Below are 27,985 nucleotides of genomic sequence, written 5' to 3'. Positions count from 1 at the left end.
TGAAGTTTATTAAATAAAAGGATTATTGATAATCCTGGACAGCTTTAGAAAATCAGCTGGCTTGTAGTTTGGTCCATCCTACTATCACCATTCGTGTAGAGGTCCTGTATTTATTTTTGTTTGTTTTGTGTCCTCGGTGATGACTTTGAGCTCAAGGAGGAAAGGTTTAGATTAGATCATCAGGGGAAGTTCTATACAGAGAGAGGTGAGGTGCTGGTACAGGCTGCCCAGAGAGGCTGTGAATGGAGGTGCTCAAGACCAGGTTGGATGGGGCCCTGGGCAGCCTGGCCTAGTAGCAGATTTGGAGGTTAGTGACCCTGCCTATGGCAGTAGGTTGGGAATTTGGTGGTCCTTGGGTTCCCTTCCATACCAAGCCATTACTATTATTCTCTTGTGAATACATTATGTGAGAAGATTTCTGTCATTTGCCTGCCACAGACATGATCAAAATGTATACTCAAGCATAGCAAGCAAAATCTAATTTAGATATTCATTTCTCTTTTCTTTCCTGTAAGGTTGGCTGTGGAATTCTGCTTTGAGTGGCATACACTGGTGAAGTGTCAAGTTGGTTTTGCTTCAGGAGATGTTAAAGCTGCTGAGATAGGCTACTGTAATTCAACGCTGGGTTCTATGATATGTGCCTTTCCTTGAGTTCGTATATAAAGACTTAGACACTTTAACTCATTTATTACTTTCCATAATGCATCAATGAAACTGTGGCTCTCTGAGAGGTTTTGTATTTATTTCTATTTCCCTGTTGTAAATTTTTATGTTGCTAATTTCTTATAGTGATGCATCACAAAACTTGAAAATTTGCAGGCTTAACCAGTTTATAAATAACGTGCTCACGTTCAGCCTATCTTAAAAAAAAAAAAAAAAAAATCACAGAAAACCACCACCAACAAAAAACAAAACACTGACCTCTATGAGGTATTTATTGTGCAATAACTGATAAACTTTGAGAGCTTGAAACAACCAATAATTGTTTCCACTGCTGTTACTTAGTGCCACTTCAAAGGAAGGAAAATTTCCTGTTGTAAAAATTGCTGTTAATTCTTGGAGCGGTTACTATTAGCAGAGTGGTTGAACGACATGAGGTTACTTAAAACTACTTAAAGTTCTGACACTGAAAGCCTTATCTTTATGTAAAAGACAACTTTTAACTAATTTTATTTGCTTCCTTACTGTTTGCCTATTTTGTAGAAAAGTACCTTCTTTTAAGCTTTGCTTTTTTTGTCTTTGTGTTGACTGCTCTCAGTCACTTCAAGAAATTCTCTTCTGCTTTGTATTAAGAAAATGCAATAAAAAATACTCATATTCCAAAAGCAATTAGGATGTGCAACTTGTAATGGATGAGTGACCTTGCTTGTATTGTGGGGAAAATGGAAAAAGATTTGTTTCCTTCCCTATCCCTCACAGATTCTATTTTCAGTTAGCCTAGCAAACATGTGTTCCAATGGAGAAAATTGGAAGTCATTGGAAGCCTCATGTGGTCAAATAAACATTTAGTGGATATGTAATATCCCATTGTGCTGTGCTAGGAATGTCCTTATTCCTTTGCCACTTCCAGCAACTAACTCTTTGTACTGTGTCAAGGTCTTTAATCAAGAATAGTTTCAAATGTAACAATATTATATGATAAAGTTTGATTTTTAATTGTTAGGAAGACATGCAAGGGCTGATTTCTCTTAAAAAAAAAAAAAAAAAAAAGACAAAAAAACCCCAACCCAACAAACATGTATATTAAACCAATAAAATATTTATTTTGCCTATAATCTGTGTGTTTTCTGTAATTTATTGTACATGTGCTGTTATTCTTAAGCAAAGTTATGTAGATTTGTTTAGATTAAGTTATGTAGATTAAGTTATGTAGATTTGATCACACAGTACATAGGATGAAGAATAGTAGAAAGTGTGGGACCTAAGTTTCAGAATGCTTTCAAAAATGAGAGAAATTGGAGAGAAATATTGGCAGTTAAACCAAACTCTTGAAGTTGTTGGCTCCTGTTGTGACTCTCAAGAATTTGCTTGGGTTCCGCTTCTCCTTAGAATTACTGAGTAGCGCCAGGACTTTCTTGAAAAACTCATGGTGAACATTAAAATATAAACTCTAGCAGCACTTATGCTTGGCAATTTGTACAGGGTTGCAAGTTGCAGTACATTTCTGCTATCCTTTGCAGCTTGTGTGAGGATGTAGCTTCACTCCAAATGCCACCCAGAGAACCACCAGCAAGACTCCAGTGCTGCAACCATGCATGCAAATACATAAAACCAGAACATACCCAAATAGCTGGAGCCTCAAAAGCTCTCCTTGTCCCCCAGCCAGATTAATTAACATACCCTGCTTTAAAGTGAATCTTGTATCTGGGCACTACCTGGTGGCATTCCAAGTAAAATGGCAACTATGGCTCTGATGGAGCATTGGAGTAGAGCATGCCAGGAGCTGGTGACCATCAAGGACAGGCTGCCAGCAGCATCCTCTGTGGGTGAGGCAACCCAGCTTCTGCCTTTACAAGAAAAGTCACTTATATACCTGATTCCAAGGTAGCTGGGTCTCACTGGCTTAGAGCTCATAGGAATATTCAATCTCAGCAACTTAGAGACTAATGTTTAATATATCCTGAAACACAAAAGCTGCTGACAGCTTTTCATTCAGCTGACTGAAGGCAGATTTGTGAGGTTCTGGCATTATTTAAAACAAACATTTCAATTCACATTTCTAAATCTATACTGCAACCAGTGAATATGCAAACATTTAATTTTCCATAATCCATAAGTGGTAGGTTTCTGCCATTCTTAAATACACCACCATCTAATATTTTGAGTGGTATTATGTAAATACAGGAAAGCCTATAAACATCTATTATAAAACAAAAGTGTAGTGGCCTCCTGTCGTGTTAAGCTGAACTGATACCAAGCTCTATTGACATTTCTGCTCATGCCTTTGGAATGGCTGTCATTATTATTGGACACGTGCCTAACCTGAGTGCCTTGCCCTTTAGTAACATCAGGTCAACTGTAATGTTTTTCTTTCCCTACAGATTTATGTTGTCTTTTTTCCTGCCATGCTGCAATTTGATATGAATTCTATGCAGTTTGAAACAGCTGTTCCAGTGGCTGTTAAATATTGCTCAATCAAATTTGCTATGAATAAAGCCAGTAGTAATGCCAGAGAAATTTTGGATGCCTTTCCTAGACATTGTGATGGCAATCTTTGTGACTGTCATTGGCTGCAGGGAATGGAAGACAAGGAAAATGTAAAAGCTGGCTGTTTTCTTTGGGTACAGGACAATTCTGTCTCTATTGGTAGCGCTGCAAATAGACAATTAGTATGTTAGACCTCAGCTGAAATTGGGTGGTGACATATTGGCAATCGGGAGCTGAGGCAGGCATCTGGGGCCACAGAGCCTCACACGCTGCTGGGCTTCGTGCTGCATGGCCTGTGAACTTTTGCTGGGCTGCATGAAGCACTATGCGCAAGGCCTGGGATGGAAAGTACTGAGGATGACAGTCAGCCCTGTTATGTGGCTGGGGGTAACTAGGAAGGGAGGCTCCTGCGGCTGGTGGGCTCTGCAGCTCTGCTTGGAGAGAGGGTTCAGTGTGGTCCTGCATCTACAAAAAGAAATGAAGGACTCTTGAAGCTTTTCCATATACTTCTGCTGACTAAAGCCTTCAAAGAGAGGATGCTGCCCTATTTCTTCTGTTTTCTTTAAAAACACATGGAGTGCAAGCCCCTGTTTTTGAGACAAGAGATGATCAAGAAGATACTTCAAGACACACGATTCAGAATCAGCATTTTTCTCCAATTGCAGTCACTTTTAAGGTGAGAATTCAGACCTTGATACAATCCAACTGCAAATGCTAAATAGTATTACTCTACTGAGTCTTGCTAGGCAGCATTTGTACTGCCTCTGGATTTCATGTACTGCTGGAAAAAAAAAAAACAAACATGGCTTACACTTAAAATATTCAATAGGTTTGAACAATTTGGTTCATCTATTTCAGAGATGAATCAATTTCAATGAAATTGGCCAAAGGAAGAGACCAATGAGAGAGAGGAAACAGGAACCCCAATCAGAAATGAGTAATTCAAGACAAAGCTTGCAGTGCAAAGCAACACTGTACCTAAACTTCGGAAAGTTTCTCTTTTGGAGGAGCTTCTTGAATAGGGAAAAAAAAAACAAAAAACCAAGCTCACAAAAAGTGGATGATGAAATAGAATAACTGCTGGCTTTGGCCCAGTACAACACTTTTTTCCTGAGTTAACATGACAGTACCAAAATAACATTTTATTATCAGAAAAACAAGAAACAGACCATTTTTGCACAATGCTTATTTACCTTGATATTCCAATGTGAATTTAGGTGTGATACTAATCCTTTATATTCATGTTGTAAAATAAAAGTGTTCAGAATTGTCAGAAGAGAAATTGTAGCAATTAGATCAATGCCTTATTTTCTTTATATATTAAAACAAACAAACAAAAAAAACCCCAAACTTGCTAACTCCAAAGAAGTTGTGTATCTTTCAGTTCTAAGTAGATACTTGCTGAGTGATGGAGGCTATTTTATACAGAAACATCCTCTCTCTCTTTTTTTTAAGCAGTGTAAAACAGGAAAGCCTGGACAATGGTCAAGTGATTAATAATAAAATTATAGCAATGAGAAGACAGCATGGCAGAAAGCAAGAATTGTCTGAGCAGGTGAGTGGCTATTCAGCCCATTGTGGTACAGATACCTACTTGCAAAGCATAATTTTTTGTAAACTTTTGTCATTGTTTACATAATTCATAGAATCTCTCTTTTTTTCCCCCCTATCTTTAATTATGTAACTCAGTAGGGAGTTCTGGAGTCAACTTTTAAAGAAAGAAACTACAGAAATTTCTGTACACTTTTCTGTGTTTGGCTTTTAGATTTTCTTTTAAAATTATAAAGGCAAGAGAAGTCATGTAGAAAGCTGAAATCCCATGTTAATGTCCTGTCCACAGATTAAACAAAGCTTAGGCAGCAATTGCTTCTAGAAGTATTCTTTGAAGATGTACTTAATTAAGTATTGTTATTGGAGGTGTTGCAGGAAAATTTATACATAGGCATGTTTTCACAGGGACATAAGAAATGGAAAAAAATTTTAGCAGCGCAGGCTCATGAGAAGTTTGGAGCTCAGTCACAGTTTACAACATAAGAGCAACCATAGCAAATCAAACTCAAAGCAGGCCTGTTCAGTGTCTTCACTCCCACAGTGGCCAACATCAAATATTTGGGAAGAACTGAGCCTGAGGAGGTGTGAGGAGCGTTTCTGCCCTTCCTGCTATGAGCAGCCAGAGGATCTGGATTTCCTGGCCAGCAGTGGTATCCTTGATGGATTTCTTTTCCACTAATTGCTTTTTCAAGTGCATGTATAGTTTTGGTGTCTACAGCATCCTGTAGTGATGAGCTCCACAGTTTAAGCCCACCTCATACAGAGAAAGGATAGTCATTTGAGCCAAGCCCTTAATAATTCCACTACATGCCTTCTGGTTCTGCTGCTGTTTCAGGCCCTGTGGGGCTGCACCCTATTAGAAAAGGCATCATTTGCAGTGGGGTCACCTTTAATTCCTAGCTTGTCCCTGCTCACAGAGCTGATCTGTTCCTTCTGCTCCTGATGCTCATGTAAGTAACAACAAGTGATGGTTCCCCAGCTCCTGAGGGTTGTCCCAGCTGGATATCTCTGGGAGTTGCAACTGCTGCCATGGGGGTGCTCTAGACATCACCTCTGAGGGTCCCTATAACTTTTCTAAATCTAACAAGTCCTCTGAGGTGGAGGATAATGCAAGAAAGAACCAAAATATAAAGTATATCAAACTTAAAAATCAGAATTTTAAAACTGTGTTGTGTATTTGTTCTACTGAGCTTTTATAGCTCAGATGATGACTTTTTGTTGTCATTACAGCAGTCTGTGTTTGTACACTGAGTTTTCTAACCCAGACTCTGAAGCTGTAAGAGCTCATTTCCTGTTCAACTTCCTTGTCCTCTATAGTTTAACTTTTGTTTAAAAATATTATGGTAAAAACTCAGTTTTATATCTCAGTTGTTTAGTTCAATGTTACAGTCAACTTCTGCATCAAAGACTTAATGTGGGAAGCAGCTAATATAATTTGATTATAACATCTATGCAAGCTGTCCACAGTCATTCTGTTTATTGAAAAATGTGTTAGATTTACTTTCTCCTTGATAAGGAAGTGAACTCCAACATGACTTCCTCCTGAAATTCCTCTGTAAACCCATTACCAGAATGTTAGTCTCTGCACTATTGAACTACAGCCTGTATTAGATATAGATCTTCAGACTTTATAAACAGGTTATGTTTGTACCATTTAATGCAGCCTGTTTCCTGTGCTCGGGATGTGCTGATTCTATGGACAGCAGTACTTACCAGTAAATGTTTGTACATTACTTGGTGGTTGGGAGAGTAGTGCGCCCCAGGGGAAGGTCTGAATAGATAGATCAGTTCTTACCTCCTCAGGTCAAGCTGGCTTTGCACACAGTGTTGTACAGAGTACAGCATTGTACAGAGTGTGGGACAGAGCCCACCAAGTTCCATTCCCAACAGCCTGAGCCCTTGGCTGCGAAGCTGACAGAAGCCTGTCCTTATACAGTAGGGAAAATAGACAGGAGCTGTGAGTGCTTTGATAGCTCATCATGACAGCAGGGTATATTAAAGTGTATTGTTTCATAAGAGGACCTAGTGAACGACACTGAAAGATTATAGACAGTTATTATTATTTTTTTCCGTGACAGTTTTAGCTGAATCATGAAGGAATTCAAAACATTGTGGAGAGTGCACTAAAAACAGAAGATGAGCTAAAAGGATTTGGCAGCACTTAAATGCATTTCAGCTCTTCCCCAGACTGTGATGCAGACTATAGAAAAATGCAAGCACGCTTTGCCTGGAGACCATGCTGCAAATTAGGTGTAAGCATGAGCTGATGCAGTAATCCTGAAATGCTATATCTGGCTGCTCTTTGAAATATGTCTCTTCTACTATTTAAAATATACTTCTACTGTTGTAGTGAGGAAGTCTGGGCAGCCAGCTCCCAGGCAGTGCAGAGAGAAGAGCGGCTGAGGCCGGTACCTCCATACTGCACCACAGGCTTCTCCCTGCTAGGCCTGGCACTCTTTTAGGGCCCCATCCCTCTGTGCTGTCCTGCTCTTGCTGTCTGGCTCGCCCCTCAGCATGCCAAGGAGTATGTTTATTGCTTTATTTCTTCATACATCTTGTTTCTCATACACTAGTCCTAGCAACAGCTTTGGGCTGCGATTCCTTTACACAGGAGCATCCTGCAGTCGACAGCTGAACACCTCTGTCGGCCTTTCAGACATTTAATGTTATAACATTCTTTTCACAGTCTGAATGTTTTTGGTGTTTTTTTTTTTCCACTCAAGCTTAATATAAAAATTGTTTTTGTGATGTAAGAGTACCATTGCACTGTCATTGTAACATTATTTAATACACCAAGTTTCAAAGACATCTACATATATATATATTTAAAGCAAAGAATTACCTGTGTTTGAAGCTATCCTTGAAATTAGTGGCATGTCTGCTTATGAGGGTGTCAGAAAATTAGACCATCCTGAAAACCTTCCTTGGTGAAAGCTGCCTGTGTCTCTCTTCCTTCACCATCAGCTCTTAGGTGTACTAGCAGAACTGCTGCAGTTGCATTCCGTCTCTTACTGTCTATCTGTAGAAGCCTGCAGAACAAATTGTGATTGGTCTTTGTAGGAACAGCAAAGGTTTTAGAACAATTTTATGAAACACTGAGTGCTACTGTTTTGTGCATTTGTTGTTGTTATTCTGGTAAACAGAAATGAACATCTTGCCTCAATACTATAAATATTGCAAAATTAGCTGAGAGAGCACAGGATAACCTGATCTCAGGTCTTTCCTCAAGCAGCAAGTGAGAGCAGGTATATGCAGAAATCCCCTCCAATCAAGACTGTTCTGTGGTTCTACAATACAATTAATGCACATAAACTATCTGTACAGTTAAAATAATACAAGCATAGCGTACAGTTGGAATAATACAAATATGGATTGAAAATAGATAGCCAAAGGGTATCTAAGGAAAACATCAAAGGAAAACAACTCACCAACACCGAGGCCTTCAGTCATGATGGGTGCTCACTGATGTCAAGGCTCACCACAAAAACTCCACAAAAGAGCAATCTCCAGAAAGAAAAGCTACCTTAGTGGTGGTCAGCCCTTAAATGGGATCTGGGAGAGGTGGAGTCAAGCTTCACCCCCTCTGGGAGCACAGCTGAATTACCTTCACCTGTGCTCCCACAGGTGACTCATCACTTGCCTCAGATGGTTAATCAGAGTTTCAGGCTGTGATCAATAGTTTCCCTTACACTATCACAATAAATTTAATGGGGAAAATGCCAGCAATGTGACACACTCCCTGAGCTGTTCAGCTTAGTCTTAACCACCAAATACCTTCCGTCCTATCACATGAATGTGTTCTACCTATCAAGTAACTCGTGGTTGTTACTTGCTACATAGCTCAGTAAAGAAAGACTGTCTTCTCCAGTTCAGTTCCAGCTGTACAGCTTCATTCACTAGGGGGGTATGTGAGCAAATGAAATGGTTTTAGCCTGAGGGCAAAATCTGGGAAGATGGCATCAGTGGAAATTCATTACATTCTCTGTTATTTGGTCTTGCAAAAGGACAGTTCTTTAGGGTTTCAACTATAATTAAATACATCCAAGGATATATTGTGAGAAAAGCAATACAGCAGCAGAGAAAGGCTATTATTTTTTGTAAGAGCTCCACGATTGTGTTCTGCCCTCTAAACATCTGCTGAAAGCTCCTAGATCTCAGAAATGGCTTGTGCCAACCACCACAGAGCATCAGGCAAGTTGTCAAAGCTAAGCCACTGGCAATTTTTCAGGTATTGGCCATCAATTGGAATGTACTTTGGTACAAAGGATTTCTGATTTGGATGAGGAGGGGAATCTCACTGGGTTTTATATCTGATCGTGAGTGAGTCAGGTCATCACCTTTTAGTGCATTTTCAACTCTTGGGTTCCACTTAGTCCTTCATAAACTAGCTTACTTGTGTGTTTGTCTGTCTTAATGGTTTTCATTTGCATAAATCAAAGCCTTTTTTAGTTTATTCTGTTTCATACAGCTTTCACATTGTTCATACACAGGATCCCAGCTCCTCCCACCTCCCATTCTGGCACAGATGTGGAAGTACTCAGCGGTTCTAGAATAAACCTGTGATGAACTGTGGAAATCCTTAACACTTTCAGTGGCCAGAACTAGAAGTGCATTTTCAAATTCCTTTGAGTTTTGGTGATGTTCAGCCTCAGCTCTGAATTCTGCTGCTCTTCTGTTTGTTTACTGCAGCCTGTCAGAGGCAGGCTCAGGTTGTTATTCTTCTCTGTGTGTCCCACCTGTTTGCTCTGGTGGCTGGTTGGAGATCTACTGAAGAGAGTTCACGGGTCTCCCAAAAAAACTGACAGAAATTCACTTGTTCTCTGCAGACAATCATGTCCCAGATGAAGCGCATCCTGTGATGTGCCATACCAGTCAGATTTTCATTCTGCACCATATTTTCTCTGTTGTTTTTTTTTTTTCAACTGCTGGTAATGGATATCAGGAGATTGGCCCAAAGATCTTTGGCTGTGGGCTCACAACTGGGCTTGCAATGTGGTCCTTTGACCTGCCTAGAGCCATTTCTGTTTTGGCACCAATTCAGCTGCAGGAGCTCTGCTGTCTGCACTTTCATGTAGTGGCTGTGAGCTCTAACAGCTAACTTTAAAGATACTCTAAGTGAGACTTTTAATTAAGATGAAATAAAATTTGAAAATCAGGTATGTTCAGCAGAGTATTATTAATATGATCGATCACAGTATTTTCATGGTCTTAAAAGAAAGCACAGATTTTACTTCAAAGTGGGACTTAGACCTCTGAGTCAACTTTACTTTTCCTAGGGTTGACAGAGGGAAAATATAATCTCCAGTAGATTCTGTGCACCTCTTAACTAGAACAGAGTAAGATGCATTCCAATATGTCAAGCAGGAGGGAGCCCAGATTGCTGGCTTAAAAGTGGAACTTCTCAGTATCTGAAGTTGCACGAGATGGATCACAGCCTAAATCTGAGCTAGCCTGAGGTGCAAACTGTACTTTGTTCACCAGATATGCTTTGTGAGAGTGTGGGTATCTATGTAGCGTCATCACCAAAAGTCTTCCTGGAAAAGGTTTAGAAAAAGATTTAGAAGAGCAAAAGCTATTGTGTGATATGCGAGGAGAGCAGTTCTGGCACAGTGTAACAAAGATGGAATTACTGCATCCACCCCTCCTGCTACCTCCACCCCCAAAAAACTGAAAACTTCCTGATTTGTGTTCATCAATAATTAAGAGCCCATCAGCAATACTCAGAGGGAGCTTGCATTGCACTTCTGAGCAGCCAGTTAGTAATGTACGGTGGAGCGATCCTCTCTTTCAAATCCCAGGGCTCCAGGCCATGCAATGCTAGTATTGCATTTTCAATTAGCTTCTGAGTGAATGCTTGGCATATGCAGAAGTGAACTGGTACACAATTAGCTTATTGTTCCTTTCAGCTTTGTGCTGAGAGGATCTGAAGTACTGAAGAAGAGAGGGGGGAAAAATAGCCAAGCCAGCAGCATCTCTGTGGATGTGGAACAAGGGCGCTGCTCGGTTCACACAGATCCACTTGCTAAGTCGGGAATTACAGCTGTTACTGAGGAGCACGCGGCACGGCTCTCGGGAGGGTGCTGAGGGGAGCTGCAGGCTCTGCTCTCAGGCACTCCAGGCTCTGCTCTTACTCGCCTCACCTCAACACTGCCATGGAGCCCAACAGCCCCAAAAAGATCCAGTTTGCTGTACCGCTGTTTCAGAGCCAAATAGATCCCGAAGCAGCTGAGCAGGTAAGGACAACTAGTTTCTTTCACTTATTTTTGAGGGAATGGGGTGGATAGAGGCAAGATCTAGGGCATTTACAGGTAATATGACCTAAAATCTTTCCTAACTTATGTTAGTTTGACTACAGACTAAATGCTCTTGAGGTTATTGTGATGTCTGTATACATGCAAAGAGAGGTGGATACATGCCCTGGGCAGAATAAGACTTCTTTGCCTCCAGGAGGTTTATTCAGTGTACATTTGCTGTACCTTTTCTGTAACTGGACTTGTACTCTAATACATACACTCCACTTGAATATACATTCTCAATCAACTAAAGAATATTGTTTTCTATGTAAACAAAGACATGAAGTTGATAACAGGTACCTAAAAATATATTATAGAGTCCAGTTAGAAGACAACTTACTTACCATTCATTTTACCATGAGAAAATGAGAGTTACATTTTACTCACAGCCATCTCTTCAGTTATCTCCTGTATTTCACATGATTATTAGAGTCTTCTTTATGTCATCGTTAATGTGTTTTAATTATTTGAAATACATACGTGTAAGTATGTGCCTGGATGTGGAATTATGTATGCATGAAATTAATATGTGTACTATTTATGTTTTGAATCACATATACAGATAGAGGTAAAATATATATAGCAATACAGTAGTCTGTGTAGGAAAAGATGTCTGGTATTCTGAACAGCTATGCACAGATGTACATAAAGAAGGACACACACAGGCTTAGAAGAAATACTGGATAAGTCATAATTAGGTCACCCAGTATATTTCTTAGTGCAAGTCCTTCCTGACACTCACTTCTATTTTGGTAAGTCTCCTTTTAGTTGATATCAGGGGAGTAGTATAACCTTGACTGTTCTGTGTTAGTAGCTATAAAATTATTTGCACCTTTAGGACAGGTATCTTGTTTCTTGAGTGTTTGGATGTCATGGCTCTTAAAAGGCAGCTGCCTTTGCTGGAAAATGATGGGTGAGTGACCACTGAATGAAGAAATACTAGAAGGGTGCAGGAGAGAACTGCTGCCAGTCCTCATTTTGTCCATAGGTATTGCTGAGCTATAAAATGTCCGCTCTTATGGTAAAGTCCTGCAATGAATTCAATCAGGATGCATTCTGACATTTTCCTGAACCCTGTGAGAATCTTAGGATTTGGATTTTGATGCGTTCCCATGGCTTTTGAAATGCTACACCCCAAATTTTGCCCAGTATTTAAGGACAAGCTTTTTTTTAAAAAAAAAAAATAAAAAAATCGAAAGATTAATTCCAAGAGCCATGGGCGTGTGAGGAAATTAAACTAGCAAATGCTCCTGCCAGCTACATTTGCTCTAATCTGGAATAACCCTGTTAAACCCGATGATGTAATTTTCCATTTACCCCTTTGAAAGCAAAATTTGAACCCAGCTCACTACAGATGTTGGCTCAGCAACTGAAAAAGCACAAACACACTGACATTGAGCATTTGCGTGAGAATGGTTTCTAGCTTAAATACTCCTGGTCACTCTCTTAAATTCAATAGAATATCGATATAGCCTGAAGGTTTTAGCGTAGCAATTTCAGTGCAAGTATGTTCATTATAAGGGGGTATTCCAATGTCGTGTAGTTCAGCCAGTGTTAATGGAACAAAAAAGCTTCACCAAATAAACTTTGAATAAGAAGAATTGCATATAATCCCTATTCAGGATCATATATTGATAGGTAAATATCTATGGCACAGTGCCCTTTGGAAATATTATTTTGAAAGTCTTGAGTTTTTCTTCAGCTGAAGAACGATAACAGCACCTCTGGTCACAGTTTAGAAATATGGATTCATCAGAGGACTTAGGTGCAATATCAACTCTTGTTTATGCTTACAAAATACTCATTTTAATAATTACTAATGAAAGTTACACCACAAGTAGGTATTTGAATATATAAGCTCACCAGCTACTACAATTATTTTCATGCAGCAAAGTCAAATGTCAATATTTTGAGATACGGCTGAAACATATCAGTAATACACATCCAAAAACTTATTCAAGGTGACTACAAATCACAAAGGTACTTTGAAGGGCTCTCTACCATGCTTTGGCTTTCCATGCACAAGTAGCATCATGATCCCAGTCACTGTCAGTCCAGAAGAACAGTGAGAAAGACAGAAGTTTTTTGAATGTTTGTTGTTGCTGTTACTGCTGTTTTTAACTTGACCTAATTTACTCTCAGAAGGACATGAGATGGGTTGTTTGCTTTGCTTTGAGCGTGAAGTGGTCAGTGGTCCCTGATGGTTCTTGGTTTCTGTATATTACAGATAAGGAAAAGAAGGCCTACACCAGCATCACTTGTCATCATGAATGAGCATGTGCCCCCAGGTAAGTGCCTGCACACCATCTAAACTATTGAATTTGTATACTCAATTCTCTGCAAATTGGTTTTGTTAACTACATTTTAAAAAACTATCATTATTTTCATAGCACTAAATATAAAACTAGAACTATTCAGAGTAAAACCCATGAACCTCTGTGAACATTGACTACTATATGATGTCAGTATTTTCAGGATTTTATACTTTGTAATTTTCTGCAGTATGCGTGAGAAGGGTGAACAGGACCCTGATGCAGAACTTCCACAGGACTTTGCTTTCCCTTGGTGAATGAGGTGGAGATCTATGCAGTTGTAGTGTTGATTTTTCAGACTCTAGAGATGCTAGAATGGCTCCAATTTTTGCTAATTCAGCAAATGAGATTGCATTGTAGAACAGGTTGTTCTCCAGTTTTTTTATGTCTGTTCTCACTATTCCTTTTCAAAAACAAAAACAAAAAAAAGAATATTTTCATCTGAGACTCTTCTCAGAAGTTCCTCTGTGGGGTAGGACAATGTGAGGTTGCAAAACACTTTATCAAGTAGATGTGACTTGAAAAAAACTAATGTGTGATAAGCTGGTTAGTAAGCATAAGTGACAGAGCTCTGAAAAAATGAATTTCAAGAAAAACTCTTCAAGACATAGCCCATTTAAAACATTACTTACTTTATATGCAGCTTTTCTTCTATGTAGCTTTCTGAACCATAGTTTTTCTGCCTTATCTCTTCTATCTCCTGATCTAAAACAAACAAACAAACAAAACAAAAAAACCAGAAAAACACAGCTTGGACTTTTTACTCACTGATACATCTCATAGATCATTACTGTATGCACTGGCATCTCAGTGAAATTAAACCATCTTAGCTCTATTGGGATCTCCACTTACAGCATCATGCTGATGGTCTCCTGTTCTGATTGATAATACCAGTAGATAAATTCCTGAGAACTGTGCAGAAGGAAGCATTTAAAAGCCCTGCTGTTCTGGTTGTAATCACTGCAGCATTAGCACAGGTTGGGGATGCTCAAACACGTCATATGGCTAACACTGTATTTTTTTGACACTACAAGTGACCTGTACATTTTTTAAAGAGATAATGCTGATTCTAGTTCAGAGAGTAACAAGTTTCAGTGCCCAAGTTTCAGGCATTTCAGCTCTCAGTTATGATCTGTCTCAGATCAACTTTCCTAACATTAATGGGATCTACAGTGCGTGTTGCTAGGACTTAATTTAAAGCAAACTCACCTTGGCTGTCAGTCTCTTTTGCAACTTAATTTGTACACTCTGTACCATCATATTTCCTTTTATAAACAGATACTTGGTACAGTACCAAATCAAAACCAAACAGAGAATAAGAACTCTTTTTAATTTGCAGGAAATGTTAGTGTAAACAAAGTGGTGCATATCTGTTATCTCCTTTCCTGCAATGTTCATAATAAACCTTTAAATAAATCATTTTTATTATCAGTTAAGATTGCTAAAAGTATCAGTCAACTTCCATGAAAACCCAAGAGCAAACATTCACCCACTTCACTTGCATATATTTATTCATTCATATATTATCCCTCTTACTAGGCACTAATATCAATGAATATATCAGGTTAAATCTTGTCTTGTTGCTTTTTAAAATTTTCTGCACAGTCAGCTTTGTAAGTACCTTCATTTTCCTATACCACACCACGTGTTTTATGCATGAGCATGTGTGTACATGTTTCCACATGGTGTGCTTGACACGGGCAAGAGTTTTGAAAGGAAGGTGCACACGCTGCTATGTAAACCCACTGAATACAAGATCTGCACTGCTAATTTGGAGAGACAGACAGTAGCTTTACAATGAAAGTATAAAGAGTGAATAAACTCATTAGGGATGCGATCTCAAAAGTTGTGTAAGAACTTCCAAAATTATTGTAAACCTTCATCTTTCAGAGCAGTCAGCAAATACTAGAGGCTCTTGCCACCTTGCTGATTAGACCTCAACTGTTAGCCTCCTACCAGATTTCAAGTCAAGTTCAAGAGTATGATGAATATTGATTCATCTACAAAAATGTTTAATTCCTCTCTGCACGTGTTTGCAGTTAATAAAATAGTAAGAGTGCTAACTTGACACTGCCATAATTTTCATTAGAAGCATGATTCCCTGAATCAATAAGGAAACTGAGCAGCAGAAAATGTGATATTGTCAAAGCCAACAATTAAATTAGAACTGGGCTTAACTAAAATCCAGTTTCCTGAATTTTACGCATTGAAGTACTATAATTCCCTCATTACAGCAAACAGTGAAAGATACACTTCCAAGGGCTTCAAATGTGTGTTCCAGTGCAATCTGGAAAGTTTAGATGCACTCAGTGTTCACTCAAATTATCTAAACTTCTTTTATTTTATAAAACAGGGAGAGACTTTTTCTAAGAAACAGGCTTTTCTATTTTCTTCTTTTGCATCTGCTCTTGATTGCCAAGTGAAAAAAGCAGCATTTTTGTGGTATTCTGGTGTTCTGGATCCAGAGCCATCTGGAAACCAGTAGATAGTAAAACGTATTTGGAAGTATAATAAATGCAGTTTAAACTGTGTCATATGTAGATCTCAAAGTTGTTTTCTTGTAAGTCTTCTCACCCATCCCTAATGTCTACAACAGACTTGACAGGAATCTGTCTTCACAGATGTAGATAAAAGGGTCATTTTGCCATAAAGTGAAGATGGAGTGGCTACTAAGGACAAGTCATTTTAAGCCGATGACAGCTACTCCAAAACTGTAAGAAGAATCTGCTTGGCTTTCTTGCTTCCAAGGAGTCTGTAAGGGCCAGACCACAATGAATGATTTAAAGACAGGTGGTAAATGTGACTACAGATATGTGGCTGCTAATATTCATCCCAGACTATTGGTGCATTGATTGGTGCATTTTCTCCTGCTCACTCTGGTTGAAATCATACATGATAAATGCAAAGTCAGCAGAAGAGGAATTTGAATAGCAACAGCATTGATAATTATTGCCATGGACAAAGTGGGCTTGTGAAGCAACAAAACAATGAAAAAAAAAAAACCCTTTTTCTCAGAGGTCTTTTCCAATCTTAATGATTCTATGATCTGAACAGAAAATCTTGCACTAGAAGGATCAAGACTCAAATTATGAAGTTACTTAGCCCTTTTGTGATTCAGTTGCCATCAACTGAGCTCTATTTTCTGGAAATCTGATGTTTGGTTTCACAATATCTAGTCAGTTTTAATGTTATTTGATATTACAAGACCCATTTACTATCTATGAGAGCAAAGATAAATGCTAGAGGAATGTTCAGTATCTGTTTCTATGCAGGGTGCCTGTATGGGCTACAGGGGTAACCCAGTCATATCCTGTTATAACCACAGTTGTTTATCCCTATGCTTTAAAAAAGGGACACAAGCATGTGCTTAGTTTTAAAAGCACATTTGCCTATTATCCTGCAGAAGAGCTTAAACCAAAACCTGTTAAAGCTCTCCCGCTTCCTCTATTCCTTGGAATATCATTGGAGCCAAGATGAGAAAGTATACCCTGAAAGCAATCATTTCTGCACTGCTACAGTATACTTATAACCCCCTGTATCCCTACTAAGTGTAGGAGAATGTATATGAAAATCAATTCTTATTATGTGAAATACAAGTCTATCCATGCTTTAAACCAGCAGCACTACACTGCAGCCACTCAAAGGAAAGCTGGTAATGTTGTAGGGCAGTGGCAGCTGAGGAAGGAAAATATGTCAGACCATGGGTCAGGTTTAATGCCATTAGTACTTACTTTGATAGGAAAATGGTGCCAATGTTCTTGCAATGGCTGTCTTTGTCACAGAGCCAAGGCAACATCAAAAAGTTCTGACTGCCAGGATCTACTCTAGCTGTGACAGAGTGCTTGGTCTTCTTGAAGTTTGCCTATATTCCAGTCCTTCAAGTTAAACTTCTGCATTTCTGAATTTTTTATGTATTTGCTATTTCCATCTCTCTTTTCTACTCAGTTGCATGTTTTGGCTTCCTTCCCCATAATGTAAATATTACTTGATGTTTGGAAATAAGAAAAACAGAGCAATGTATTTTGGGAATTCTCCAGAGCTGCCTTTTCACATTGCATGAATTGAATTTCAAGGAAGTAAAGGTAACTCACTGCATCTGAGTTACCTGACTGCTGGAAATTCTAATCTGAAGGTAGAAGACCTACACTCATCCCCGGTAAGGCTTGCAGCCTGTGTCCGGGCTTCAGCACCCTTCTGTACCTGCACCTCTAGAGCTCTGGTGAGATGCCTCAGGGGTGGCATCAGCATTTAGTACAGCAGCAAACCATGCAGACATATGGGTGGTAGGATGAAAACTGGCCCTTACACCAGCTGCAGTCCTATGACCATCCAAAATAGAGGTTTTTTTAATGCTAAATTTGTTCTCTACCTGTTGTTAGCTTATGCTTCTAGGTAAAGGAATGTGTTTTTTTCACTTCTGATAGTTACATTTTCTTCCAAGACAAAAGACACTTGCTGAGTAGGAGAAGCCTTTCTGGGCAATAGCAAATCAGCCTTACAGTCCTGTGCGGTTGAAATAATACATGTAGAGTTGAAAAAAAATACAAATATAGCTGGAATAGATAGCCAGAGGGTATCTAAGGAAAAAACTCACCAACTCTGAGGCCTCCAATCAAGAAAGGGTGCTCACCAGTGTCAAGGCTTGCCAAAAGAGCTCCACAAAGGAGCAATCTCCAGAAAGAAAAGCTATCTTGGTGGTGGTCAGCCCTTAAATGGGGTCTGGGAGAGGTGGAGTCAAGTTTCACCCCCTTCTGGGTGCACAGCTGAATTACTTTCACCTGTGCTCCCACAGCTGACTCATCACTTGCCTCAGATGGTTAATCAGAGATCCAGGCTGTGATCAACCATTTCCTTACAATTCCTTTCTCAGGCAAAAGTCTCACTGAAACTTGAGTCTACAGAGAATTCTTGGTCTCACAGTTCATGAAAATTGATATGTTTTTCAAAAGCATGGGATCCTGGTAGGACACACTGCTTACTTTGGTTCAGGAAATAGAAAGTGAGCAAGCCAAAGAGCAGCTGTTTTCAATTGCAAATTTAGGCTTCAAATGTGGTAATAAAAAAAACTGTCATTAACTTTTTTTGGTCTAACTACTCAGCCTTTCTATATGCTAAATTTGAATACCACTTATGCATACTGTTTTTATTGCAGTCTAGGACTTCATGGAGGTATGGCAATAAGCAGCGATCACAGGACTGGTACAGATCTATGCACCTTACTACCAACACAGAGATGCTCAGAGATCAGGCTCTGCTAGTCATGGCCTTTGTGTTCCTCAGACCAGCACTATGAAGGGCCAGCTGACAGTGAGAAAATGAAATACAGAGAGCAGACACTGCATGAGAGATTTTAGGTGACAGAGGGATTCCTGAGCTGGAAAGAAAATGTCAGTACTCGAGAAAGTCTGCAGTCTGCAGGCTGATGTGAGACTGCAAATGTCCAGTGGCAAATTCCATCCCATTTCCTTGCCCACTTACACTGTACCTGGATGCTCCTTCATTTGGGTTGGTTTGAATTTACTCCGCAGTTTGGGATCACAGAATCCCAGGGACAAGTCGCACCGTTAGTTCCTCACACATAGGCTGCATGAGTAGGGACTCTGTGACATGACCTGAGAAAATAAAAGTTCACAGACTTAAAATAAGACAATACATAAATAAATAAGGACAGGAAACTGTGCTTGAGTTGTTTTTAATGCAGCCCAGAGAAAACCATCTCATGGGTTCCAAACAGAAGCAATGAAACTTCTTTTTTTTTTTTTAATTTTGTGGGGAGGAAAAAAAGAAAAAGCTTTTCTTAGCATCTTTCAAAGGCAGACACTCCTGCACTGCCATGGGCAGGAGGTGTGCTCTGCTTTCATGACATGGTGAGGATTTTATGTCAGTCGAAGTAGCTGTTGGGCTGCCTGCAGTATGGTACAGACTGCATGCCTAGGAGTAGATTTTGATTTGGCTGGGAGGTACTGTGAGCTGCTCAGCCTGACCTGGAGGTTATCACAGAGGTACACAGATGCATTTTTGCTGGTTTGTTTTGAGGTCATGACCATATTGGTTCACAAGTACAAACATTTCTGGGGAGCAATATACTTGTGTAAAACATATAGTCAGGAACAGTGTGAAATCAGTGCTGATCTAAATGATGCACAAGTAAGCTACATGTTTTGAGGATGGAAAAGAGCTCATAGGTTCATGCCTTCTGTTGTTCTAAACTAGTTGACTTCAGGTGACCACCAGACCAACTTAGCTGACCCAGTGAGGATTTCAGGTCAGTATTATGTCTTTACTCTTCCTTTGGCTCCTCAAGTCATTTCTCCTAATAACATACTGTGCCTGTAAGGGTTATGGTAACTAAAGCAGCCTTGGGATTGCTTTAATTTGTGTGGAGTAACTGCTACAGTAGAGATGTACAATGACCATAAAGTGTGCTTCTTCTTTGGGTATACCATGCCAGTCCTCAGCTGCAGCTCAGTTTGAGCTTCTGCCACTTGTAGCTAAAGGCCTTAAATCCCTGCCCACAGTGCTGGCAGCATTCTGCTGGGCTGAAGTGAGTAAGTTTACAGTCAAATTGAGACAAATTACTGCCTTCTCTCCCCCCAAAAAATGAAGTACAGGATGAAAGCAAGGTCTGAAAAAGCTCTGGGCTGTGGAAAGGACTGAGAGGTGGTGAAATTACAGAGAGGTGGTGAAAGTCGAACATTTACAGCTGGAACTTAGATTTCAGACCTAGATTCCCATCTAGGAATGGGGCAACTGAGAGGACAGGAAGCTGTCTTAATTTGGACAGAAGTCCATTTATCCATTTATCTCGTTCCATCCTCAAATACCCAGCACGTGAATTTACTTTCTTTGTTATTTACTTGTGACACTGTGCTGTTTATGCACACTATGATGCTGCTAGTTGCTCCTGCTCTTCACCTTCTGTTGGTTTTGCATTTGAGGGGTCAATGTCCATGGAGCTATCTGAAAGAGGAGGAGGTATTTTTAGACCTGAACCTTGTACTATTCATCCATTTCCTCGTTCCTTATACAAAAGCACCATAGAAACAGCCTTATTCTATCCCAGGAGATTATTTGCAGAACATTTTTAACATATATGGTTTCATGTTACAGATCACCAGCTCCTTGATCATTCAGTGTCATTACTGATATACTTACAGACAGTTTGCCTCTGCTTTCATCTGCATTGTGTATTGACATGAGAACAAGGTATACCATGGGTAGGGAGTAGCAGTGTTGAGAACAAAAGTGTTGTGAGAAAGTAATTTTGAGAGCTTCCAGCTTTCTAGTATTCATAATGCTTAGGAACCCCAAAAGGCTTGCTCTGCACCAAATATTTGTATACTTCGTTCAGCATATTTTGGTGAGACATGACAATGGAATGCTGAGTTTGCTCTTTACAAAATGAAATATCGAAGTATATTTAATGGCTTATACTTAAAGTGCTTAAGCTATCTCTAGTACAGCTACATGACTCTATAATTACTATTAAATGTTGGTGGCATTTTGAGAACTTTTTTTTTTTTAAACAAAATCTATTCAGTTTAGTCTGTTGCAAAACATTGTCTGTACTTAAGGGTGCTTTTTTAATAATAATAATTTTTAAAATAGCCATAATTTGAAATGAAGTCTTTTAAAAAACAATGAGACAAAATGGCTTGAATGAGAATATAATGTTTTGATTTGAGATGGCCTGAATTATAGTTCAACCATTTGATAATACTAATACTTTCTCTTTAAACATAGTGTAGAAACTAAAATCCATTAATACATGTTTCAGCCCTGCTGAGGAGATAAAGCATCACACAGTTTGCCTGACCTCTACTATTTACTACTTAATGCAGCACTCATTTACCATGGTGACGTATGCAGAATAAATAGATAATGCAGACAGAAGAGAGAATCCAGCTTTTAGCACTAACCTCATTATGTTCAGAATATTGGGGAGTAGTTGCACTTAAAGCATCAATTGCCTCATTTATTGTGCTTCCAGAGGGGAAAAAAGACAATTAACTATTTATGTGAAATAACCAAAGTTACAGGCTCACTTCAAAACCCACCAAAAACAGGAATTCAATGAACCTGGACTTTAAGCTGGTAGAGTGTAAGGAAAAAGCTGCTACCAGTCAGGGAACTTCTCACCAACTGCACAAGGCTGGATTGCTGAAAACTAGAGTCTATGGGAAGTGCAGAGCTTGGCTTCTCATTCCTTGGGCTGGAGCTGGCTGTGTCACCAGTGATTAGGAACAGCCTAATCTCCTACAGCCATCAGAGCAGCTGCAGGATAGAATTATATTCTATGTTTACTGGAAGGAGCTGTTTTCTTCTTCTCCTCAAAACCCTAATCCTATGTCTGTATTTAAAATCATCACTTCTTATATTTTTCTTAAATAGCCTTATTGGAGGATCAGGAAAATACGATAGCAGAGTGCGAAGTGCAGTTACATGCTGTCTTTCTCTGTATTTTCCCTGAGACACATGTGTACTGCAGAGAGTGAATGGCTTTTATTTATTTATTTATTTATCTTGAAGGTCAAAACAGACTTACAGAAGTCCATTAGTAGTGCTGAGTGCCCAAGTGTGCATTTTAAAGGCATTGTTTTCCATGCTTCCATATCCTTCATTTAGACAACACATTAGAGGAGTCACACCAAGAAGTGCAATGGCTTAGTTGGGCCAGATGGAAAGTTCCGGAAAACAGTAAGCTCTACTGCATTCTCCAGCACTGTTGATCCACATACATAGATGCCCAGCAACCTAAATTTTTCAGCAGGGTCTCCATTGCTCAGAAAAGAAAAGCTGTGGTTGCAGTGTTCTTTTCAAGTCTAAAAGCCCTCTGCCTTAGCAGTTCTCTGGCAGTGGCAAAAACCAAAGATGTAGCTGGATGTTTTCCCACTCTTTTTCTGACCACTGCCAAGCTGTAACCCCTGGTACCAGCCACCATGTGCCTACAGTCCTTGTTCTGCCTTCTCCCTGTCATGCTGGGATCTACAAGAGCTGGCTGAGATAGGCACAGAAAAGGAGAGTAATTCAGCCTGCAGGACCAGCTGATCTCATATTCTTCAGTGCTGTTTTATAGCCTTATCAGAGTGCAATTATATTGAAGAAATAAAAAGTGACAGAGTGGAAGAAGGTGGAGAAAAAAAGGCAAGAATTTTTTTTTTTAAAGAATTGGGATCCAGATGTTTTGGTGCAGATCAACATTAGTTTTTTACTTTCTGTTTTTGAAATAAGGTAAGTAGACAGCAGAGCTGTAATTGTTCAAAAATGTGCTTTCAGACTTCCCAGAATGCTGATTCTAGTGGATTACTTGGGCCTTAATGTGCATAGCATATCCTGTAGGAGGGTGTGGAAGAGTTTGTTCCACATGAATCACAGTGATGTGCTGCTGATTGTGACAGTTCAGACAAAGACATAGAACACAAGTCACAGGATCCCCTTACTCTGGTATTTAGTGAGGTTAGTAGAAATTCTGCTAAATGTCTTTGAAAATGACAGGCTAACTTGTTCCGAGTTAACAAATATTCATCCTGTCATTTCCATCCTGTCTAGCCATGTTCATGGTGAGAATGAGATTATGGAACCTCATTTTGTTGACTCTTTGAAAACTTCCAGATAGAAAAACAACAAAAAAAATGAATCTACAAAACTGACTTTTGCATATTCTTCATGTAAAATGATGATAACCCCAAGCAGCACTATTAATAGTCGTTCACTTTGTTTGAACATAAACTGACACATGTATTGTGAGGAGTTTTATGCATGTGCAATCTCATCATAGGAAAGCAGAGCACTTGGCAAGGACTAGCTTGAAGACACATTTTAACTGAAATCCTTGAGATATTATTCCAAAAAGGAAGGAAACTGCAAAGGCAGCAATAATAATCAGTGGCTAAGGAAGAGTTTTATTTTGTGTTTGTTTTCTTCTCCCCTGACAAATGTCACTTTCCACAATACACACAATGTTCAGCTAGGAATTTTTTTCTTTTATGGCTAAACAAGTGAAGAAATGTTTGACTCTTTCAGTTTTGGCTATTGGTGATGGCTTTTTATCTTAGAGCTTAGAATGCTCTTACAGCTCACAGCAGAAAACTTGGGCGACTGCTCACAGATGTAGTTCCAGCTGCTGCCACTCCTACATAAAGACTGCCATCCGTGGATCAGTTCTGAGTCATTTTTCATTGCAATTGATTTCTCTATATGAAGCTATTAGGAAATAGTTTACCAGGGGATCCACTATTACCATATTTCTGTTAATCATGGATTTTTCTTTATGAGCTTTGCCTTTTTTAACTTAGATCTTCAAGCTCTTCACTCTGATTTGAATGCAGACTGAACATAACACAAGCAAGCACCCAGGAAGCAACAGGTTATTGATGTAATTCAGTTTTGCTAGTGAATTCATAACCCATTGTCTCAAGGTACTTAACCCTTTGTATTTGAAAATATTTAATGAACATGTTAAATCATTTCACAGAATGACACATTGGCTTGAGTGTTTGCAACAATGGGCAAACTACTTGGGAAGTTTTTGTGAATGTGCTTTGGTAACAGTTGGTAAAACATTAGCCACTATTTGCAAATATTTAACAATTTGACTGTATGTTTTGCTTGGATACGGTAATTTGAGAGGGAAGTTTCTGCTCTTTGATCCTGTTTCTCTGAGCATTTGCTGGCAGTCACTGAACAGCTCTGGCCCTCCTCAGATCTCTCAGCAGCAGTCTTCATCTTCACTTCCCACTTAGTGCCTTCATGCAAATCTTTTCTTTCACTGTTATGCTCCAGGCTTAGGTATGGTTATTCTTTCCAGTTGGAAACTGCCCTTGCCGCTTACAGAAAAGATGTAATCTCTGTTGACATCTGCTTTTGTCATAGAGCTGGTGTCAATATAACCTTATCATTAGATAAGTCCTCCTTCTACTCATTCAGACAAATTCTGAGACAATGTCAGTTTTCCAGTCCTTGTCCCTTGCCTTGTTCCATATCTCTGTTTTTTCAAGGTCATCTTGTACTTCACTTTGACCTTCCAGTGTTTCCCAGAAGTCAGAAATGCTGGCTGTCAGGTTTTCCTCCCACTGCAATGACGCTCTTCTCTGAAGCCATCAGAGCTCATGTCAGAAAATCAGCGTCACCCTGGTTTGCATATATTTGTTCCACAAAGAAAGGAGTTTTTCTTATCTACATTTCAGTCTACAAGTGAGCTGTCATCCTAAAAGAATTCCCATAAAAGAGGTGTGTGTAGGTCATCATGTGTCTTTTCAGTATCACTTTACAGATTTGAGACTTGAGTTTACAACCAACCTCCAGAAGCATAGGCCAAGTATTTTAAATTCTGCATCACCAAGCACAACAGTTTACTTCAGTTTGACTCTGTTAGTTTTCTTTAGTTAAATGAATTAATCTTCAAAGTCTTCAAAGATGTTGTAACTATTAATTTGACTGTCGTTATTTAGTTTGTGTATTGAATAACATTTCAGAGTAGGTAGGCAGTTGGTTGAAGTTCTTTCCAGACTGCAGTAACTTGAAAATAGTTGATTAAATTACAGTGATTTGTTTGGTTTTTTGTTTGATTGGTTTTTACCAAAGTCACTCTATAAATCTGGGATAAAATTTTGACTTCAAAGTCAATTATAAAACTTCCTGTTGTTTATGACTTACTGAAGTCAGCACTAAAATCATTTTTTTTGTCTTTCACATCTCATAAATTCTCTTTTGCTTCTTTTATTTTGCTGATATAGACCTCAGATTTTACATAGTATCTACACTGAGCAGCCCTCAAAATGTTTTCAACTTCAGAGGTGGAACTGTTATATCTGGAGCACTGCTCACTTCCCGCCATGCCAAGTTAAAGCAGGTACTGAAGTAGCCCCCTTTTGAAGTGGGCCGGCGCATAATAGGTATAGCAATGTGTGCACACAGATGAAAAATAACAAAGATTTGGGGTTAAACTTACCTATGTTTTGCTATAAACGGTTAAAAGTACTTCATACTTAACTAGACAATATTCCTTCAGAAGGAATTAATTTTATGGAGCTCTAAAGCCAAGCATGGGCTGCCTCTGACCTGGTACTTCTGGACACAGTGATACCTCTTGGTTCTGCTGGAGAGGTCTCCCAGTCTTAATGCCACAGAGTCCACACCAGTCATCCAAATTTCCTGAAATTACATGGAAAACTTATTTCAGAGTAATTCCCCAGAATTAAATGAGATATTTATATTGGGATGAGAAAATGTATTATCTTAGAGAACAAAAGGAATAAAAAGTCTTTGAATTTCCTCCTTTTGATTCCATTTATTTAGCCAGTTGTTCTTTAAGAGCCCTCTCGATTGACTTCACCCAAGAGAAGTCTTTGTGCTTAGAAAGCAACTCCAGGAAAGTAGCTCCAAGCCCAGCACTGATGGAAAGCCACGTCAGTTATTGTCAGTCATCAGTTATTGAAAGAGAATCTCTTTCTCTGGAAAGAGCTGCCTAGTCTGGAGATGTCCACTTGTGATGAGTAGCTTCTGGCCAGGAAGCTCTCCTCCAGCACTCCTTGCTCACTGGGCTCAACACTGAGTGGGGCCACAGAAAAGGCCTCGTGGGCACAGAGTGCTATGAGGAACTTCTGCATGGAGAGACTTTCTCATGCCAGACTTTTCCACAAAGCCTGCTTTGTCTTCTAGTAAAATCACAACAGGACTAGTTAGTAAAGTAACAAAAAGAAGTATAAAACAAACAAAAACACAAACAGCAATGCCTTCTCACATATTACAAGGTGCACACCACAAGAAATGTGGCTGTGCTTTGCTTAATGTATGATCAGAACATCCAAGATGGCTGAAAGACCAATTCAGCTGCTCTTTATTCATTAATATTCATTATTATTAATTTTAATTATAAAGGAGAAGCTGAAGAATGAAATTTGTATTATTTTCCAATGTATATGCATATTTTTGGAATTTATATTTAAGAGGTTTGGGCTATCATAGGGAGAGGAGAACAGAAGGCTAACAGCATAATGCTTTAGAGTGATGATTTTTTGTTGCTTGTTATTAACAATTCAAAACTGCTCTCTGTAAGGCTGCAGAACTGATTCATCACTGTTATATTCTAGTTTAATGCCAGTGAAACTAGACTGATTTCCATGCGTCTGGCATGAAACTGGAACAAGAAGCTGGTAATCAGGCACTATAATTCCCTTCTGAGATCTATGTGATGTGAACAAATACATTTAGTTTCACATTTGAGGTTTATAATGTCTCCATTTTCTTCCAAATCTGATTACAGTATCATAACGTACATTTTAAAGCAATTTTTATCTGTGTAATTTATGAAAGAGTTGTATTTCATGTTCTTATGGCTGTGCAGTTTTAGGTAGGTGCTTGGATGCTGTCTGTGTGGTACACAGTGATGCAGAAACTGGGCCAGATGCTGTTGTATTGATAGAAATATGACCGTTCATTTCATTTGAAAGTTGACTTCAAGCAACATTAGGAAGCATTTGGACTAACTAAGCAGATTGCTCTTGGTACTCAGTACTAGCAATGTCAACTTGAATTGTTCAACTTGTTCACCTACATGAACAGTAGGAAATACAAGTTATTTGAATGTTAATTACACTGATTTATCAGGAAAGAAAATACAGCATGTTGAAACAGCTGATTTGTCTGGCCCATCTTATTTCAGTGAACTCTGGAAGTCTGGTTACAGTCAGGGGCTCTAGATAAACTTAGGCAGTGCTGAGCTAGGTTAGTGTAGGAGTCAGTGTGAGCAAATACACTTGGGCTGAAATAGCAGAGCCAGCTAGGGCTCCCCAGGAGCTCAAAAACAACCACAGCTGCCTCCTTACTCTATTCCATGTACATATTTCTGTCCAGCTTGTCCCCTCTAGTTCCATCAGTTCAATCATACTCTGTCCCCTCAGCCAGGACATTTCTATACTGTGCCAGTAGTTGGCACAGGGAAGCCATCCGCCACAGTGCTCTCTGAGTCAGAGTGGCACAGGATCTTCCTGCAGGCACCTTACAGAACAACCTTGCAGAAGCCTATGTTTGCAGGAAACTCCCCTTTCCCCTGTTCTTATTAATATTTCCTCTACAAATCTCTCTATTTGTGTTCCCTAAAGGTAATTTAAATGCTGATTACTGTGTGAAATGCAGCAGAACTATAACGAACATACTCGCCTGTCAGCACTTGACTGAGGAGGGAGAAGACCCTCTAGCTATGTTTATCGCAGTAGTTACAATACTGGAGTTTAATGAGATGTTTTTGCAATGAGAAGATTTTCAGAAACACATACGCATGCCAGGAGGGCTTACCAGGATATTTTTTTTGTAATTAAATGTAATTACACTCATACTTATAGTCAATTTTTCATTGATAGATATAGACAAATAGAAACCAACAAGTAAGAGGGAATTAGCTATGTATTTCTTTTTATTGCCTTATGGCCTTTTTTTTCTCCGACCTCAGTGGTTAAAAAGCTAAGGAGTTCTAGCTAATCCAGCAATGTGCTGTTAGTGTTCTGCCAGAAGCAGAGCATGAAATATTTTTTATTATATTTTGTCTTCTGGAAAAGTAGTTTTGATAGCAGGAAAAAAAAATTAAAAAGAAAGACCACAAAATAACATTACGACAAACCCTTTCTAAGTCTGATTTCAATGAACTTGTTTTACAAATACTGGTGGTGAATACAAGCTGTGATT

At 39.2% G+C, this 27,985-nt stretch overlaps 2 protein-coding genes and 1 long non-coding RNA gene across 3 annotated transcripts in view; 2 read left to right on the top strand and 1 right to left on the bottom strand.

The window, feature by feature from the left end:
• The window catches only part of ITPRID2 (ITPR interacting domain containing 2), a 39,195-nt gene extending 38,313 nt beyond the window's left edge, over nucleotides 1–882 (top strand). Inside the window, exon 19 of the mRNA XM_032446002.1 lies at nucleotides 516–882. The gene's annotated coding sequence lies outside the window, so the exon portion shown is untranslated. The remainder of the gene's footprint in view (nucleotides 1–515) is intronic.
• Nucleotides 865–8,230, bottom strand: LOC107316608. Its single transcript, XR_001556471.2, has 3 exons — nucleotides 8,127–8,230; nucleotides 7,541–7,727; nucleotides 865–3,612 (listed from the first exon to the last, which is right to left on the bottom strand). It is a non-coding gene; the product is annotated as an uncharacterized LOC107316608 (long non-coding RNA).
• A 1,982-nt stretch (nucleotides 8,231–10,212) lies between these two features.
• Nucleotides 10,213–27,985, top strand: part of PPP1R1C (protein phosphatase 1 regulatory inhibitor subunit 1C) — a 43,766-nt gene continuing 25,993 nt past the window's right edge. Inside the window, 3 exon segments of the mRNA XM_015868305.2 lie at nucleotides 10,213–10,791; nucleotides 10,793–10,931; nucleotides 13,219–13,279. Coding sequence (XP_015723791.1) covers nucleotides 10,679–10,791; nucleotides 10,793–10,931; nucleotides 13,219–13,279 — 313 coding nt within the window. The 5' untranslated portion in view covers nucleotides 10,213–10,678.

Source organism: Coturnix japonica, chromosome 7 (assembly GCF_001577835.2).
Source record: "Coturnix japonica isolate 7356 chromosome 7, Coturnix japonica 2.1, whole genome shotgun sequence".
NCBI classification, from domain to species: Eukaryota; Metazoa; Chordata; class Aves; order Galliformes; family Phasianidae; genus Coturnix; species Coturnix japonica.
Note: the sequence above shows the minus strand (reverse complement) of the source record. Positions and strands in the feature narration are given on the sequence as shown.